Raw genomic sequence first — 19,530 nt, 5'->3', positions numbered from 1 at the left:
TGTTCTTGTTGATTATTTTATTCCGCAAGTTTGGGTACTATTATCATCGTGGTCGGCATCGCTTTGGGTTAATTTCCCAACAGATTGAACCAGTCAAACTGTTGTGATCGAAATCAAGCTGTTCCAAGTTAACCAGACCTATTTCTTTAGGAATTTGACCACTCATATTGTTTTGAGAAAGGCACATGATAATTTTTAGGCTTGTTAGATTTGATATAGTGGAAGGGATTTCTCCAGAGAGGCTTGGATTGGACTCGAGCGCCAGATGCTCTAGAGAAGGCAATGCACCAAAGAGTGGCTTGCTCAAAGAAACATGCGATTTAGTGAAACAGTTGATCAAAGAAAGGGTCTTCAGGTAAGGCAATTTACATCAAAACATAATATAACGAGATTGATTTGTAAAAAAAAATTTATGCATACCTTTGCGTTAAAACGTACGAAGATAACGAATATCGACGCGGTAGATTACAGGAGTGACCGGGAAAGAACGTGAATCTTTAGAAATTTGAAAGGAAGATATTGAGATGGTGGCTGCTGAAAGAAGAGCTTAGAACACTAGTTTTCTACTTTTCTACCTCCAATTGTAACGTGTGTGTGCGTAGTGTGTGTGTGCCTGAGTTAGAGGGTTAATTAAGGTTAAAAAAAAAGCTTAGATAAATAATTAGTGGTAAAATGAAAATTTTCAAATTTCGAAAATAGTTAAAAAGAAGTACTTAAAAATCCTATTTTAACTTAAATACTAATTAAATACATTAATTTAAGGCATATAATTCATTTTAAAATATTTTACATACAATTTAAGAATTAAATCCCCAAATTTTCAAAATTTACATTTTAAAAGCTTAAAATCTTATAAATCGTCTAATAATTTAAGTTGAACTTTAAAATGCTAAAATTCACAAATCATTTAAAATAACCAATTTTCTTGACTTAAATAAAAATATAACATTTTACTAAATTAACTACATCGTCTCTGGTCTCCTTTGCGAGCTCTGGTGTATGCAAAGTGCCCTACTGAGTTATTCCGTGCCTAAAATTTTCGTGCACAATATACATCAAAATACATAATATGACGAGATTGATGCGTAAAAGAAAAGTTTATATATGTCTTTGCGTTAAAACGCACGAAGATAACGAATATCAACGCGGTAGATTACAGGAGATGACCGAGAAAGAACGTGAATCTTCAGAAATTTGAAAGGAAGAGACTGAGATGGTGGCTGCTAAAAGAAGAGCTTAGAACACTAGTTTTCTACCTCCAATTGTAACATGAGTGTGTGCGTTGTGTGTGCGTGCGTGAGTTAGGGTTAATTAAGGTTTAAAAAAATGCTTAGATAAATAATCAGTGGTAAAATGAAAATTTTCAAATTTCGAAAATAGTTAAAAAAGAGTACTTAAAAATTCTATTTTAACTTAAATACTAATTAAATACATTAATTAAGGTATAATTCATTTTAAAATATTTTACACACAATTTAAGGATTAAATCCCCAATTTTTCAAAATTTATATTTTAAAAGCTTAAAATATTATAAATCATCTAATAATTTAAATTGAACTTTAAAATGCTAAAATTCACAAATAATTTAAAATAACCAACTTTCTTGACTTAAATAAAAATATAACATTTTATTAAATCAACTGCATCGTCTCCGGTTTCCTTTGCGAGCTCTGGTGCGTGCAAAGTGCCCTACTTTGAGTTATTCAGTGCCTAAAATTTTTTGGTTAATAAATAGATAATTAGATCATTTGAGGTCATGCTACCTACAAATTAACTCCATGGTAAAGTAAAAGTTTTTCATGATTTAGATCTTGAGTTCGAATTGCATGCACGTAGGTAAAGAAGAGGTCCAGCTACCAGATCCCTAAAGAAGATTTTTTGTATCAAGGAACCAATGTGGATTGCTGATGAAAAATGAATCCTTTGGTATTTGACATACTGCAGGTTATCAGTGGATTGGGGGAGAGAGATACCCTCACCCAGTGGAAAAGCCATTCGAAGAGCTATTCAAACTGATGCTGCCATTAATGCTGGTATCTCTTAATTGGTGAAATATTTCGTAGATACGATTTGTTCTGTTTCTGGACATTAGCATCATTTAATCTGCTTACTTATACATTTCTAGGTCTGATGTTTTGTTAAGACGGCAAGGAATTCGGGTGGACCATTGATGGATTCATATGGTCATGTTATTGGGGTTAATACTGCCACAATCACTCGCATAGGTTAAGTGGTCGTCTTCTCTGTTTGCTGTGCTTAATCTTATCATATTGACAATCATGCCAAAATGAAACCAGTTCTTGAATTTTGAACAAGACATTATCATCTATTGTTTGAGTGGACTACATCTACAATTTTTCGGCTATGTATGGCACGATCGTATATTTCAGCTGATGTTTATCCAATATTTTTCTTCTGCTTCCAGGATAAATTCTCTTGTTTGATCCTTTACTCATACTTATTCAATTGGAAGTCTTTGTCCCCATAAGCGGGACCAATCCTTTTATTCGCGAGGAGCTGAATGATCCAAAAAACGCTCGGCAACAATGCATATTATATTTGTAAAGTTAGCAACCTGAATCCAAACTCAGCCTGAAGGAATTCAACTGTGCACCGTAATGCAGGCAGTGGAATATCTTCTGGAGTGAACGTGCAATTCCCATCGACACAGCAATTTGTACCGTACCTTATCTCATCATATACGGTACTCCTTACACTGATAGATACTGACGGCGCCTGGTACTCAAACCCTGTTTTCTGGCCTACCATCTGTCAACTGGGAAAGGATTCTCAGATGGTCAACTGCTCCTGAAATCCAGCGGATTACCTTCGAGACGCCTTTTCTTGTTCAACAAATCAATGTTTTTATTTAATAATTGGTGTCTTGGTCCTCTTATATTGATATTTATGTAATTTTGAAACAACACTCTACTTTTAAAGATGCATTATTTAAGCATGCGCTTCTTCTGCGGCTCTTAAATTTTTTACTCCAATCTAACTCATTATCAAACTTTGCAAGAATGAATCATTACACCAAACATCACAAATAAATCTTAGACACGCATTTTCCAAGAAGTAGATTTAACTATGAGCTTACATCCTCCCCTACAAAGCAAATAATGTTATTTGTGCTCTTTAAGAGACAACAGAGATAACTGTTCTTCAACTGGAACAATCAACGTGAGAGGAAGTTCGACAGGAGAAAGGGATTAGAATGAGACCGACACCCCTATGTTCCATTGGGGAAGGAGAACTACGCCTGGTGCTGCGATACTCCACTGCATCTTGAAGGATAATGTTTCCTTGCTTATCCACGCAGTAGAATGAGCCAAGGAAAAACCGTCCATCCTGGATTCCAATCAGCATTCGACGATTGATCAATTTCTTGACGTGGGATACATATTTTGAGCTGTTTGGTTCTGAAACATTTGGGATTCCCACCTGATTTAAAGGAGTCCCTTCTGGTTGTGTGGTAGCCATTCACTCCTGTTGACGGTAGCCAGTAGATGAATAAATTGTATAAATTGCTGCGGTTGATGATAGTTGTATGATATAACATTAGCGACCAAGTTTCGAAAGCGAACCCCAAGAAGTATATAAAGGAGCATGAACCATCCTAAACATGTTGACACAAACTCAAAAAAGCCAAATTAAAGATAAGCGAGTGCTGCATTTGCGTTGACAAAGTGCTTGTAAAACACACAAACAGGTGTGGCCCTAAACTCACTTCCCTCAGCTCCAGTTGCAGCCACAACATATTGTCCAATGAAAGAGAATTTACTCTATCTTATTTTTCCCCCAGAAATTTATCGTCAAGTAAAGTTCCTGGAAACAGAGAATCTACTACAAGAATAAACACCCACTATAATTATTACCACAATCACACTTGTTGTTCCTGATATACAAAAATGCAAGGGTTGGACCAATCGCTTTATATTGCGCGCTTATTTCTTTGAGAAAAAAAAAATCGAACATGAATTGTGATTTTTATTCCATTCACAACAGAAGCATAGCACGTGACATGAATTCGAATAACCATCGGGGAGAAATCCAAACTTTCCGACCCAAAAAAATCCTCCAAGAACAAATACAAATATATGCATTTTTAATAAAATTACTTGGCCCCAATTACACGCAAAACTGACAATCGCTAATATTACCGCGAAAGGTAAAAAAAAAACCTTGATAATGAAACAAGGTCAACAAATTAAAGAGGAGCGTACCTTGATAGCTAATCCAAATCAAGAAAAATTTGGGGACGAAATGTTGTATCGTCGATAATGGCGGCTGCACCGTGTACAAGCCTCCTGTCTCTTTTTTTTTTTTTTTTTGGTTGCCCTACTCAGGGGTATTTTCGTAGTTTAACTAAGTCCAAGACTAGTTTATTCTTTCTATGCCACGTGATATTTGTAAATAGAGTAGGACTTCTGTGAGAAGATCTTACGAATATTTATATATGAGATGGATCAACCCTCTCAATATTCACAATAACAAGTAATACTTTTAGCATAAAAATAATATTTTTTTACGGATGACTTAAATAAGATATTCGTCTCACAAAATACGATCCGTGATACCGGCTCACATAAATTTTTGTTTTGTAAATATGAACTTAACTCTTAAAAAGGGTGTACTGAAAATTTTAAAGTATATATTAAAGGCTTTTAAAATATTTGGGGATTGTTTAAAAATATTGATGTATTTACATGCCAAATTTTTATTACTCGTGGCCGGTTTGATTTGTATAATTTGTTTATAAGACACAACGCATAAAATAGCACAATTAACTTTATTCATGGACAAATATGTTAACTTTGTGTGGGAGTATAATTTAGTTAGCGTTAGAAACATCAGTATTTCCAATAAGAACAACATTATTTTTTTACAGCAAGCCAACCGTGCATTACCGCAAAGTAGGACTACAAGCAAAATGTATTAAAACTAATGAAATTTTTGTTGAAAAATAATATTTAAAATGTGTGTATTGAATATTTGAATGTTGAAAATAAGAGTTATAAATATTGAAAATTAGTGTGTGATGATGTATGTTATGATGAATTTATTTTTGGATTATTTGTAAAGATTTTCTATAAATAGATATCTCATTTGTGAAGAAAATTACAATTGAGTTGACAGAAAAATATTATAAAGTGTGTAGTTTGATACTTTTGAGAGTTTGAGATTTTTACTTTTTACCATAAATTTTTACTTTTTCACAACACGTTATCAGCACGAAGCTCTAAAAGTCCTCCATATTTTTCCAAGCTCCAAACAGAAGAAAAATGTAACAAAAGTAATAATATTTATTTTACTGTTATTTATTTATTGCGTATATATTTAATATATAATATAATGTTATTATATAATAAAAATTAGAAATAATAATAATAATTTTTTTCAAAAACTTGTTATAAATCTTGGGAGGATAAGACGACATCCCACGCTCCCCATAAGGGATACGACAAGTATAAAAGCCTATAAGGTTTTTAAACAAAATAACTTATGACACCTCATTATAATAATGTGATATGATATACATAATTATTTAAACATGACTAATATTATATACATCGTATTATTATCATAAAATTGTACAAATACATACATTTATTTTTTGTACACCAACGGTCATAAACGGTAACAAAACGGCTAGTTTTTGCCCTATAAATATGATCTTACAAACACATTCAATCCAATTTTCTCTTCTTCTCTAAAAATTATTCTTCATCAAATTTTTCGAAGAAAAAGAAGATGGCTTTCTCAAAGTTATTTTTAATTATTTTAATTATCATACTCACGAGTCTTGTATTTATTGGAGAATATCCTCCTCGTGTGTTTTCTTTATTTTTACGAATGCTTGTACTTGTTGTTTATCCATTACTTTGTATTGCAATATTCATTAACTAATAAAATGTATCGTAATTTTTTTTAGTACCACCATGTCAAATTTGACAAAGCTCGAATTTGTTGCGCTCGGCATCACGGGAAAAAAATTATATGCCATGGACTCTCGATGTAGAAATGCATCTTGAGTCATCGGGTCTAAGCGAGACCATTAAAGAAAATGGTATATCTTCATCACAAGAAAAAGCAAAAGCTATAATATTTTTGCGTCGACATCTCGATGAAGATTTAAAATGTGAATATCTCATCGAAAAAGATCTCATGGCTCTGTGGAAAGGATTGAAAGAAAGATTCGAACATATAGGGGAAGTTATACTTCCGACCGCCCGTGATAAATGAAATATGTTAAGATTCCAAGATTTCAAGAAAGTTAGTGATTACAATTCGGCGATGTATCGAATAATCTCGCAATTAAAATTTTGTGGACATGAGGTTACGGAATCAGAAATGCTTGAAAAAACATTTTTCACGTTTCACGCATCAAATATAACTTTACAGCAACAATATAGAGTGCGTGGATTTGCGAGATATTCTGAACTTATCGCATGTCTTCTTGTGGCGGAAAAAACAACGAGCTATTAATGAAAAATCATCAGTCCCGACCCACTGGATCAACAGCATTTCCAGAAGTAAATTATGTGAGTAAAAATGAATTTAAATCTGGAAACCAAAATCAAATCCAGAGACAAGATTTTGGTCGAGGTCGAGGTCGTGGTCATGGATGTGGACGTGGAAGTGGTCGTGGTCGTGGTCGCGGCAGTGGTTTTGAAAACAATCGAGATAGTTATTATTATAACTCATCTCAAAAGGGCGTCACGAACCAGCCACCAAAAAGGCATCATGAGAACATGAGTGTAAATGAAAATCACTCAAAAAGATTTGAAAGTTCTTGTTTTAGATGCGGCACTCCAGAACATTGGTCTCGTATTTGTCGAGCCCCCGAGTACCTTTGCAAGCTTTATAAAGAATCGATAAAGGGAAAAAGAAAAAGAGACCAACTTCACTGAACACAGTGGCCGTTTGAGTAATTCAACTCATTTTGATGCTGCAGATTTCCTGAATGATTTCTCTGGAAATAATCAATATGCTGGTGGAATAGAAATGAAAAATATTGACGCTGGAGATTTTCTCAGTGATTTTTCTGAAAATGAACAATATATTGGTAGAATATAATTCTAAAATAATTTATTTTTCATGTACTCATACGATAATGTTTCATTGTACAAGTATGATATGTGTTGTATTTTTCAATTTATTGCATACGTATTGTCAATAATTTTTTTTCATTGTATATTTTTTTGAAGTTCAAATATGGAAAATGCTACGAACAAAGCTGAAGCTTGCATATCTGATAGTGGTACAACGCACACTATCCTCCGAGATAAAAGATATTTCTTGGAACTAAAACCAACAAAAACAATGGTGAATACAATATCAGGTCCTGTAGACTTGATTAAAGGATGTGGTAAAACACAATTTTTGTTACCTAATGGTACAAATTTTTTGGTCAATGATGCTTTGTATTCACCACGATCAAAAAGAAATTTATTGAGTTTTAATGATATATATTCCCATGGGTATGATACTCAAACAATGAATGAAGGGAATGAGAAATATATGTGTCTTACCACATACAAATCAAGAAAGAAATATGTTGAAAAACTACCAATGCTACCTACTGGATTGCATTATACATATATAAGTCCAATTGAATCAAACATGGTAGTTGATAATTCTTCAATACTGATCAATTGGCATGATCGACTAGGACATCCTGGTTCAACAATGATGCGAAGAATTATAGAAAATACACATGGTCATCCGTTGAAAGACCAGAAGATCTTTCAGAATAATAAGTTTCAATGTAAAGCATGTTCTCTTGGAAAACTTATTATAAGACCATCACCAGCCAAAATCTAAACTGAATCACCAATGTTTCTTGAACGTATTCAGGGTGATATTTATGGACCAATCCATCCACCATGTGGACCATTCAGATACTTTATGGTATTGATTGATGCCTCCAGCAGATGGTCACATGCATGTTTATTGTCAACTCGAAATGTTTTATTTGCAAGATTACTTGCTCAAATAATAAAATTGAGGAATCAATTTCTCGATTATACAATCAAGAAAATTAGACTTGATAATGCTGGTGAATTTACTTCCCAGACTTTCAATGATTATTGTATGCCTATGGGAATCATTGTTGAGCATCATGTTGCTCATGTACATACACAGAATGGATTGGCTGAATCATTGATGAAACGTCTGCAAATGATTGCTAGGCCAATGATTATGAAAACAAAGCTCCATATTTCTATATGGGGACATGCAATTTTACATGCTGCTGCATTAATTCGTATCAGACCAAGTGCATATCATAAATACTCCCCATTGCAGCTTGCATTTGGTAAAGAGCCAGACATTTATCATCTGAGAATTTTTGGATGTATGGTGTATGTGCCTATTGCACCACCGCAACGAAAGAAAATGAGACCTCAAAGAAAGGTTGGAATTTATATCGGTTATGATAGTCCATCAATCATTCGATATCTTGAACCTCAGACAGGCGACGTGTCCACAGCACGTTTTGTTAATTGTCATTTTAATGAGAAAATCTTCCCAATGTTAGGGGGAGAACAGAAACATACCGAAAAAGAAATTACATGGTATGTATCATCATTGTTACATCTGGATCCAAGAACAAAACAATGTGAAAAAGATGTACAGCAAATTATGCACTTGCAAAGAATAGCAAATCAAATACCAGATGCATTTGCAGACACAAAAGGGGTAACTAAATCATATATACATGCTGCAAATGCCCCTGCTCGAATTGAAATTTCGAAGAAACAAATTGAAGATACTCATGATGATGTCATTAAACACCTGAAGCGTGGAAGGCCAGTCGGTTCCAAGGATAAAAATCCTCGAAAAAAAAAATTCATAGAGAAACACGATGATCACAAAAGAGAAAATGATGTTCCTGAAGAAACACATGATAATCACAAAATAGAGAATCATGTTCCTGAAGAAACACATGATGATGAAAATGTTCTATCAGAAACACAAACTGACGAGAATCGTGAAATATCTATCAATTACATTAATACTGGAAAAATATGGAACCGAAAAGATATAGAAGAGATTGATGATATAGTTTCTTATAATGTGGCAATCGACATCATAAATGATAATGAAGATCATGAACCAAAATCTTTTAGTGAATGTAAAAATCGGCAGGATTGGATAAAATAGAAAGAAGCCATCCAGGTTGAATTGGATTCGCTAAATAAACGTAATGTTTTTGGACCTATAGTCCTTACACCTGAAGGTGTAAAACCTGTTGGATACAAATGGGTTTTTATTCAAAAGCGAAATGAGAAAAATGAAATAGTAAGATATAAAGCTCGACTTGTTGCACAAGGTTTTTCTCAAATGCCTGGAATTGATTATGAAGAAACGTATTCTCCCGTGATGGATGCAATTACGTTTCGGTATTTGATTAGCTTGGCGGTATCTGAAAATTTAGAAATGCGTCTTATGGATGTTGTTACAGCTTACTTATATGGATCACTTGATAGTAATATATATATATGAAAATCCCTGAAGGATTTAAGATGCCTGAAGCACAAAGTTCAAAACCCAGAGAATGTTATTCTGTGAAACTACAAAGATCATTATATGGGTTAAAGCAATCCGGTCGAATGTGGTATAATCGGCTAAGTGATCACTTGATAAAACAAAAGATATGTAAATAATTCAATATGCCCTTGTGTTTTCATTAAGAAAACAACATCCGGATGCGTAATTATTGCTGTATATGTTGATGATTTAAACATCATTGGAACGAATAAGGAAATTCAAGAAGTTGTGTCATACTTGAAGGAAGAATTTGAAATGAAAGATCTTGGAAAAACCAAGTATTGTTTGGGTTTACAAATTGAACAAAAAAATGTGGAATATTTGTTCACCGGACAAATTATACAGAAAAGATTCTTAAACGTTTTAATATGAATAAATCAAATCCTTTAAGTACTCCAATGGTTGTTAGATCATTAAATATAGAAAAAGATCCATTCCGTCCATGTGAAGATGATGAAGATATTCTTGGTCCAGAAGTACCATATCTAAGTGCCATCGGTGCCCTTATGTACCTTACAAATTGTACAATGCCTGATATATCTTTTGCCGTGAATCTGTTGGCAAGATTTAGACATATCCAACAAAGAGACACTGGAACGGAATTAAACATATATTCCGTTATCTACGAGGAACGACAGACTTGGGACTTTTGTATTCAAAAGATGCTAATCCAAGTATAATTGGTTATGCGGATGCTGGATACTTATCTGATCCACACAAGGCACGTTCCCAAACTGGATATGTATTTACTCGTGGAGGCACTGCAATATCTTGGCGTTCTCAGAAACAAACGCTCGTAACAACTTCATCAAATCATGCCGAGATTATTGCACTGCATGAAGCAAGTCGTGAATGTGTGTGGTTAAAATCAATGACCCAACATATCCAAATCTCATGCGGATTATCATTTGACGAGAAGCCCGTGATACTATATGAAGATAATGCTGCATGTGTTGCTCAAATGAAAGAAGGATACATAAAAAGCGACAGAACTAAACATATTCATCCTAAGTTCTTCGCATTCACCAAGGAGCTTGAGAAGAATAAATGTATTGATGTTCGTCACATTCAATCAAGTGAAAACTCGTCAGATCTCTTCACAAAGGCACTTCCTACGTCAATATTCAGAAAGCACATATATAATATTGGGATGTGCAATCTACGAAATTTGTGAAGAATTGTTCGTGTCAACATGTGGGGGAGTTTACGTGACTGCACTCTTTTTTCCTTACTATGGTTTTTATTACAATGGGTTTTTCCTAGTAAGATTTTTAACGAGGCAGTATAAAAACACGTAATGAAGACAATCATTATGATCATCATCCCAAGGGGGAGTGTTGAAAAATAATATTTAAAATGTGTGTATTGAATATTTGAATGTTGAATATTTTAATGTTGAAAATAAGAGTTGTAAATATTAAAAATTAGTGTGTGATGATGTAGGTAATGATGAATTTATTTTTGGATTATTTGTAAAGATTTTCTATAAATAGAACTCTCATTTGTGAAGAAAATTACAATTGAGTTGAGAGAAAAATATTATAAAGTGTGTAGTTTGATAATTTTGAAAGTTTGAGATTTTTATTTTTTATCATAAATTTTTACTTTTTCACAACAATTTTAAATATTTAATAGACATAATAAGTAAGTGAATAAAAATACTATGTATTATTTATATATAGGCAGTGATAAAACTTGTTTACTGTAAAAGAGGCAGGAAAAAGAAAAGAATAAAAAAAAGCACCCTAATCGTGTTTGTTTCTCCTCCTCTCATCGTCGCCACCCTCAAACACAAGAAACAGTCAAGTTTACATATTCAGAGCTTTAGTCGTTGGATCCACAACACATGAGCGGAGATATAAGGGTTCTAGTAGAATATAGCTTTGTGGAAAATGGGTTCTATTCCCTTAGATCTGGGCGGTAAAATCCACCCCGAGCCGATCGATCTTTTCGACGGAATTCCGGACTCACTTCTCCTCGTCATCTTTAACAAAATAGGGGATGTGAAATCATTGGGCCGATGCTGCCTTGTTTCGAAGCGCTTTCGCTCTCTCGTTCCACAGGTCGACAACATAATCGTGCGCGTCGATTGCGTTATCTCGGACGACGATTCCTCTGCCTCGTTTGCCTCTGGAAAATCCCGGCACCCCATATCCTCTTTCTTTCGCCTAATCCTCGGACTCTTCAAGCCCTTTCAATCTTTCACACAATTCATTAATCCGACCACCCGCCGCCTTCCTTCATTCGCAGAAGATTTCGACTTCGTAACCGAGCAAAACAGTGTCACCCACCATTCCCCTACTCAAGTATTAAAGAATTTTAACGAAATCAAGCTCCTACGGATTACACTTCCGAGTGGGGAATTGGGGATAGACGCTGGTGTTTTACTCAAGTGGAGGGCCGATTTTGGGTCAACGCTCGATAATTGTGTTATTCTTGGCGCTTCGAGTGTCATCCATAATCTGAATAGTGGTTCTGCTTGTAGTGTTGATAATACTGATATCGGGAATAACAGTAATGGAGTAGCGCTTGATAATGGCAACATACCAGAGTCTTTTTACACGAACGGGGGTTTAAAGTTGCGTGTAGTGTGGACTATTAGCTCATTGATCGCGGCCTCGGCAAGACATTATCTGCTGCAGGCTATAATAGCTGAACATAAGACCCTGGAAAGCTTGATTTTGACCGACTCGGATGGACAGGGAGTGTTATCTATGAATAAAGTGCAGTTGGAGGAGCTGCGGGTGAAGCCGTTGTCTGCATCCTCAGCATCAAAGAGGACTCTTGTTCCTGCTCTGAATATGCGGTTATGGTATGCTTCCCATTTGGAGTTGCCTAATGGGATGGTGCTGAAAGGGGCGACTTTGGTTGCAATTAAGCCTCGTGAGCAGTCCAAGATAGAGGTCGTGGGTTCGGAAGGGAATTGGGTTGCCTCCGCATTTGAGGAGCCTTTCGGGACTGCTGCAAGGATGTTGGCGAAGAGGAGAACTTATTGTTTGGAAATGAACTCATTTTGAGTTGGATTTTGAGAAAAGATTGGCAAATGGATTTGTTTGAGGTAAAAATCCAAGGAGATATTCATAAGTTTGTTGGGATGTTTTTGTGTTCAATCACGAACCTTCAGCTGTTTCTTGTCTTGTTTTCTATTTAGTTAGATAATAATTTAGGTATCTTGTATCACATTTGAATTACCGTGTTTGCACCTGAAATCATTCGTGAACTTCACTATCAACTTTTTTCTGTCAGTGAGCATATCAATCATTGGGCTTGAAGGACATGTTTAGCGTTTATTCTCATTTGGTGGGAATTGAATGGAAGCTCGAAATCTTTTCTCGCTGTGTGAGCCAAATGTACAGTTATTTTACTGGAATTGTAGGAAAGAATACTTTGTTTGGATTATTGAAAGTCATTATGAAAAGTCTCAACTTAGAATCAAGATACTTCCTAATTGATTGACTGTGTAATTGTGTTCTTTTGCTTCTGTCACAGACCTTGATATGCTTGCTCTATAACACTGGATCATTCATGTTGATGATTTCTTTGTCCTAAGCTGTTTTAAATGGCCATTGTTGCATCATATATAAGCTATCATTATAATTTTTCATTCCATTCTCGAATTTTTTTAAAAAAAAATCCATTCATGGATTATTGATTTCTTCTGTCACGTGCACATTCTATTTTCTGTTGCAACAATATCTCACATCTGCTCTGTACCATGACTATATCTGGTTAGGTTGTGTATTTACCTTGCGAATCCTGTAATTCAAATTATGCTTCATATTTGTCATGTCAATGCATTTTCCAGGGAATCCAAGGAGGATAAAAGCGGAGCCCGAAATTTTTTCCTCTGAGAATAACATACTACAAGTAACAGAAGTTTAGCTTGCTATGCTGCTGGCTATCACGACAGTGTGATCTCAATCGATGGTTGATTATGAGCTTTAGCCGTGACTTTATATAGTAAAACTATTGATGGTGGGTGCCTACTTTCATCTGGACTATCTTATGATAATTACCGTGTTTGGATTTTTGGCCATCTGCGCCTGTATTAGCTACCACTCTGTAAATATGTTGCTCGTTAAGATCCTATGTTTCTGCAATTGTTTAAAGGTTAACCGATGACCGGCGTCTGAATTCCAGCTTTACGTGTTTTAGCTTACTCCGCCTTAAATTAAGTGTATGTTTCTTGTTTAATTAATAAAAAATAATAATAATTTAATGAATCACTCAATTTTTATAATCTATTTAACATGGAATTAAAAAGTAATTTTTAGAACACGCTTAACAATAAATTTCGCCAATCGTTTCATCATGAATAGGATACTTCGTGTTTTATAACGTGTCACGACACTGACAAACTTGAATTTTTGTCAAACAGTGACGCATGAGGCTTTTTATCGGTACTCTCAACAGCAAAAACCAAAGGGGTCCTAGCTCAGATCTGTCTTGCCTCAATTCTGCAATAAAATGAATAAATTGAAACAACAAAGGAATACCCAAAATGGGAATCCAGCCAATGGTCGTCGAGAATGAACAGTGTCAGAGAGAGGGGGGAGATCGAAAGCTAAATTAATCTAATATCACCAAGCTTGAGAAATAAGAGTTTGGGTTTGCTCATGGATCACAAATGTGGAGACCAGCCACTGAATATATATATGTCGTATGTATAAAATCTTGGATGTAAAAATGGGAATATGCCAATGCCCATTTTCTGAATTGGTGGTCGTTACTTGTCGGCCTTCGGTTTTTATCATAGATTATTGATTAATACACACACGAGCTAGCTAGTAAGTAGAATCAGGCTAATAAAGAAAATAAAGATACATGCTCCCAATTTAATCTATTCATGCAATACATGCCACGCTATTAAATTTAATCCATCAATAGACATGAGTGATGCATCAGGTTGCTGAATCACGTACGTCCCCGGCCCGAAGATGTGACTCGTACGTACAAAACATTAAGGCTAGCTCAACCCAAGACTTTTTATATATACGGCTAAAATTCAATATCCATGGCGGAGCATGATGACATACGAATTCTATATTGGATATATTATGCTCTTCTTAAATGTGCTTTCACCACCGTAGCTAGGGATTAGAAATTGTTGAGGTAGGGTCCACTCCATCCAATGGTGGATAGATGGTCAGGAGTTGGATTATGTTATAGACAGAGGAAGAAGAAATCACAGCCGCAGAAATTGCCGGGTACGTACTTTTTCTGATTTATTCAGTACTCACTCTGTCTTTGTCATGTAAAAGAGCTGCTCTTGTAAACGCTTTGTAAACCCTTAAAGTTGTTTGGTCTTTCACCAATAAATTGTGTTCCGATTTCTATCTCATGCATATATATATATACAACCCTTTCTTCATTTCTCCTGTCTCATCACCTTTCATTTTTTTAACTCATCCAAAAGTTTGTACCCTAAGTGTTGCAAAATGAATCGAGCAGCAGATAATAAGTTCGTGTCATCTGCTATGATAATTGGCGGTGGTGTTGGAGTTTGTGGAGAGGTGAAAGCGGCGAACTGTGAGCCTGTGTACGAGACACTGAGTGTGCTGGCGTCCAGCAATGCGGTGGTGGTGTTCACAATCAGCGGCTGCTGCATGTGCCACGTTGTCAAACAGTTGCTTTTGGGACTCGGGGTTAGCCCCGCCATTGTGGAGCTCGACCACCACGAATCTGGCAGAGACATTCAGGCTCTACTTTATCACCTCTCCGGTTGGGGCAATGGTGCACATATACAGCTGGTGGTGCCGGCTGTGTTCGTGGGTGGCAGGTTCTTGGGTAGCATAGAGAAAGTGTTGACTTGCCACATCAATGGCACTCTTGTTCCTCTACTCAAGGATGCAGGAGTTCTCTGGCTTTGAATCTTGTTGTATCATCCGATGGAGGCAATTTACTGCCCAGCTCGCATTTTCTTTTTTAAAAATAAATATCATCGGTTATGCGTTAAAAAAATATAAATATATATCACATTTTGGAAAAATTGACCATAGTGTTTGAAAATAAATATTGTGTATTTTTTTAGATACAATGATCATGGTCGTACCTCCTGTGAGGCGAGGGAGGTCATCGCCTCAGGGCCCGACCTTAACAGGGGCCCAAAAAAAATCATAAGTCTCATGTTATTTAGTTATGCACCTAAATAGTATGTGTAATGGACATATAAAAAAATTGGACATTGATCCATTAAAAATATGATTAAATATGATGATTGTGTTCATTGTGGATTTAATCAAATTATGTAGAGCCCAAACAATAAAACTACACGGCTCATTGATTAAATTTTTAAAAATTTTGTATGCATAAAGTGGTAATGTTTATCCAATATATTTATTATTTTATTTTGTGTCAACTCATGTGTTAAACTTTTATACTTTACTTGTCGATTATTTGGCCTCTTTTCTTGAATTTACGTAGTTGGACTCATTTCAAAAAAATAAAATACAAAAAATTGTGATACTTACATATTTTACATATCTTTATTTTCTATTTTCTTGAATAAAATATTATATTTATTATTTAAAACAAATCATGTATTTTTACAATATTGGTTCATTATATTTATCATTTTGTTGTTTTGATAGTTTATATTGATAAATTTCAATTTTGGCAACATATCTTACAATTTTTGTCAATTTCAATCTTTTCTCAATATAATTATTCATATGATACTGCATTACGTTAGAACTATGTTGATGGTGTGGCGCACGAAGAAAAAAATCGCAAAGAGATAAATATATAACTCGTAAATTATATTTTTCTTATATCTATTTTTTAGTTATTTTTAATTTGCAAAATGAGCTTTACGATTATTTATCACAACAAAATTTTTTTAACATATTGCCTCAGGCCCTGTGAACCACAGGTACAGCTCTGACAATGATGAACAGTTTAAATAGCTAGTTATCGAAAAAAATATGCATAGTATAACGTAAAAACTATGGAGATTGTTATTTACACTCTAAAGTGTTAACGACACTCCTTCGACTTGTCATTTTAATCTTTTTTTATATATAATAACGCCTTTGTATATGACTTTCTTTATATTATAATTCTGATCCCCCAAAAATTTAAAGACAAAAACTTGTATAAGACGGTCTCACGGGTCGTATTTTGTGAGACAGATCTCTTATTTGGATCATCCATGAAAAATTATTATTTTTTATGCTAAGAGTATTATTTTTTATTATAATTATCAGTAGGGTTGACCCGTCTCACAGATAAAGATTCGTGATATCGTCTCACAAGAGATCTACTCAAATTTAAATATAATACTTTATGGAAACAACTAAAATTGACATTTTTTAAAATTTTATCCTAATTTTTGAGACATATATAAATATAATGTCAAATTAACTAAAGAAATCAAACTGTTAATCTTATAATTTATTATTTTTATGATCGTATCACAATTCTGTAGAAAAAGTAAACAAATATTGATAGTTTTCACATGACACCTAAAGTTATTGAGATGTAAAAAAATTTATTTAAACAAAATTTTGTTAAAGCTTGGGATAAAATACGAAACATATTAAATTTGAGATAAAAAGTAAATTTTTTTTGTTTCTTGATATATTTTTTTGTAAAATATTTAATATATACTTTGTAATTATCTTCATAGCTTTACCATCTAAAATGAACTCCATTAATTTATATATTTACACACTAAATGCTAAAATTAAGGAGTCATTCTTGGCAGGCCCTAGATATTGTTCATGGGTGGGATGCGAGTACATTTACTTTGTTTATATTTTGAATATTTTTACGACATGATGTTCACAATAAATTTTACAATCAATACTAAAGTTTCAAAATTTTTAGTAACTTTATAGTTCGATCAATTTTTTTTAAAAAAATATTTATTAGTTACGTTAGAAAATATAAGAATATATGGGATAAAATATAGAAGAATAAGAAAGAAACATTATTTATGTAGTAATCGATCCACAGAAGCAAAAACCTTAATTATATTAGGACCACCACCTTCATTGAAGATCACATGGCATTGGTCTCTCTTTTTTTTTTTTTTTTTTAAAAAAAAAACCCTAAGATAGTGGTGGGAGAGGGATCGAACCTTTGCCATTTAACAAAAATTTGTGTAAGACAGTCTCACATGTCGTTTTTTTATGATACAGATATCTTATTTAAATCATTCATAAAAAAATATTACTTTTTCGTGAGATGTACAACTGAGAATCAATGGGTTGAACCATCTTGCAAATAAATATTCGTAAGATAATATCACAAAAGACTTGTTCTTACCATTTTGATGAGAAGTACAACTGAGAACCAATGGGCCACTGCCCTAGTCTCATGGCCAGTGGTCATTTTGGTGAGTCAGTCGTGCTTCATCCAACTAAACCAATGAACTTCATACTTTTCTTATTTATTTCAAAGACAAAAACCCTTTGTTATTTTCAATCACAATGCTCGTGATATTGTTATACATTATCATTAATGGATTAAAAAATTACGACTCCTTTAGATTTAAATTCAATTGATGTATTCATTTATATGAAATTGTTAAACTATTCAAAGTCAACAACTCGAATGAGAATGAGAATGTCGTGTTAAAAATAATAAAAACAAATGCAGTATATTCTTCTGTATTTTCATATTATTATATTGAAGACATTTATATATTATAATAAATATAAATATAAATAATGTGGTCCGAGGCGCAATCAATTATTGCATTGATTGCGTGTGGGAGATCGTTATTTATTGGGTTAGAAATTCAAATAAATAGGCTGCCTTTGGTGGTTTGAATAAATAATTATTATATGGATAAAGTAAATATATTAAAAGTAAAATTGTCTTTTTTAAATATGGGCAACTAAACACATCCTTAATATATGCCATAGTTAACGTACAACTATATAGTTTAATAATTAACATCGCAAATACAATAAGTTGTGCTCGTATAATTTTTCTGATTTAAAAGTATTTTATTGAACACAACATTTTGAGTTAAAAAAACAAATTTACTTTTGGATAAAAAAGTGAAATAGATTTCTTTTAATATTAAATTTTCGAAAAAAATAAATAGTTAGTGATGAATAATAATAACAACACAAAAGTATTTCAAAATCCTAATATTTTCCCACACCTGTCTTCCAACTATTCTATCTTATCTTATCCTTTTGTCTTAAAAATATTTCCTCTCAACAAAAAAGTTTGTTATCAAATTACTTGGCTAAATCATGTTCATCTTTTCTTCTACTTATTGTCTCTGCATATACAACGTTGTTTTATCAGTTAATGATTGGGGAGGCTGCAATGTCGGGGAAATATGGAAATTTGTATTTTAGAAAAATAATATTTGTTGATAATTTGTCATTATGATGAATTTGGGGATATATGGTTAAAAGAAAAAGTTGTTTTAAAAGGGTATAAATAAATTTAAAAAAATGAGGTTATATTTCAAATTAGAGTCAAATGTTGATTAATTCCTTAAATCTTTCCCCATAAATTAGGTTACTTGAATTCCACTCCCTGGCTGACACGGCTTTTTATTATTATTATTTAAAAAAGGAACCTTTTGTATTCAAGCTCTGAACTTCAATCAGGAAAATTAATGCCTCTCCCTTGTTAGCCTTCCATTATTTTCTTCTGTTTCAACAATGGTTGCCATTCGGAATCCTACAGAGGAGAAAATGGATTTATAAATTCCCGATCGTTGGTTTATTGTTTTCCTTTTTTGTGAGGAAATCCAGGAAGAGAAGATGAATGTGAACAAGTCTCAGGTGTGGCAGCCTTGCAAGAAGAAACGGCTCTAGCGTTTTCGAATTCAAGAAATAAAAAGAAGAGGATTTTTTTATTGGAGGGTTAACAAAATGACCGGGAGCATCACTGGAAATCTAGGCGAGTGAAAATATTTCTGAATCTCATAAAAAGGCGACTTCTTTTTGGTCGAACCTGTACGTACACGTATATATTCAGACGCGGGATTTACAAATGAAAATGGCATCG

General features: G+C 33.8%; 3 protein-coding genes and 1 long non-coding RNA gene across 8 annotated transcripts; 3 read left to right on the top strand and 1 right to left on the bottom strand.

The window, feature by feature from the left end:
• Positions 1-1,694: 1,694 nt before the first annotated feature.
• Positions 1,695-2,906, top strand: LOC142519418 (uncharacterized). Its single transcript, XR_012813769.1, has 3 exons — positions 1,695-2,033; positions 2,126-2,225; positions 2,625-2,906. It is a non-coding gene; the product is annotated as an uncharacterized LOC142519418 (long non-coding RNA).
• A 141-nt stretch (positions 2,907-3,047) lies between these two features.
• Positions 3,048-4,282, bottom strand: LOC142519417 (uncharacterized). Its single transcript, XM_075622424.1, is given in 3 exon segments — positions 3,048-3,167; positions 3,169-3,843; positions 4,224-4,282. Coding segments are annotated over 2 exon segments (357 nt in total). The 5' UTR covers positions 3,481-3,843; positions 4,224-4,282; the 3' UTR covers positions 3,048-3,122.
• A 6,982-nt stretch (positions 4,283-11,264) lies between these two features.
• Positions 11,265-13,686, top strand: LOC142518591 (F-box protein At5g46170-like). Of its 5 annotated transcripts, none has more exons than XR_012813596.1 (3): positions 11,265-12,610; positions 12,799-12,891; positions 13,358-13,686. XR_012813596.1 is itself a non-coding variant. In XM_075621382.1 (2 exons), the coding sequence occupies exon 1, from the start codon at positions 11,445-11,447 to the stop codon at positions 12,567-12,569; it is 1,125 nt and encodes a 374-aa protein (XP_075477497.1). In that variant the 5' UTR covers positions 11,265-11,444; the 3' UTR covers positions 12,570-12,610; positions 13,358-13,686. The 5 variants fall into 5 exon arrangements, 1 of the variants encoding a protein (XP_075477497.1); XR_012813594.1 differs by having other exon boundaries at positions 12,799-12,902; XR_012813593.1 differs by having other exon boundaries at positions 11,265-12,891.
• A 972-nt stretch (positions 13,687-14,658) lies between these two features.
• On the top strand, positions 14,659-15,493 carry LOC142519097 (glutaredoxin-C1-like). The gene is made up of 2 exons (XM_075622008.1): positions 14,659-14,759; positions 15,007-15,493. Exons 1-2 carry the CDS (start codon positions 14,684-14,686, stop codon positions 15,420-15,422), a joined length of 492 nt encoding a protein of 163 aa, XP_075478123.1. The 5' UTR covers positions 14,659-14,683; the 3' UTR covers positions 15,423-15,493.
• The last annotated feature ends 4,037 nt before the right edge of the window (positions 15,494-19,530 follow it).

The sequence above is a fragment of the Primulina tabacum genome, chromosome 11, assembly GCF_025594145.1.
Source record: "Primulina tabacum isolate GXHZ01 chromosome 11, ASM2559414v2, whole genome shotgun sequence".
NCBI classification, from domain to species: Eukaryota; Viridiplantae; Streptophyta; class Magnoliopsida; order Lamiales; family Gesneriaceae; genus Primulina; species Primulina tabacum.
The sequence above is the reverse complement of the archived record's forward strand: the minus strand, read 5'-3'. Positions and strand labels throughout refer to the sequence as shown.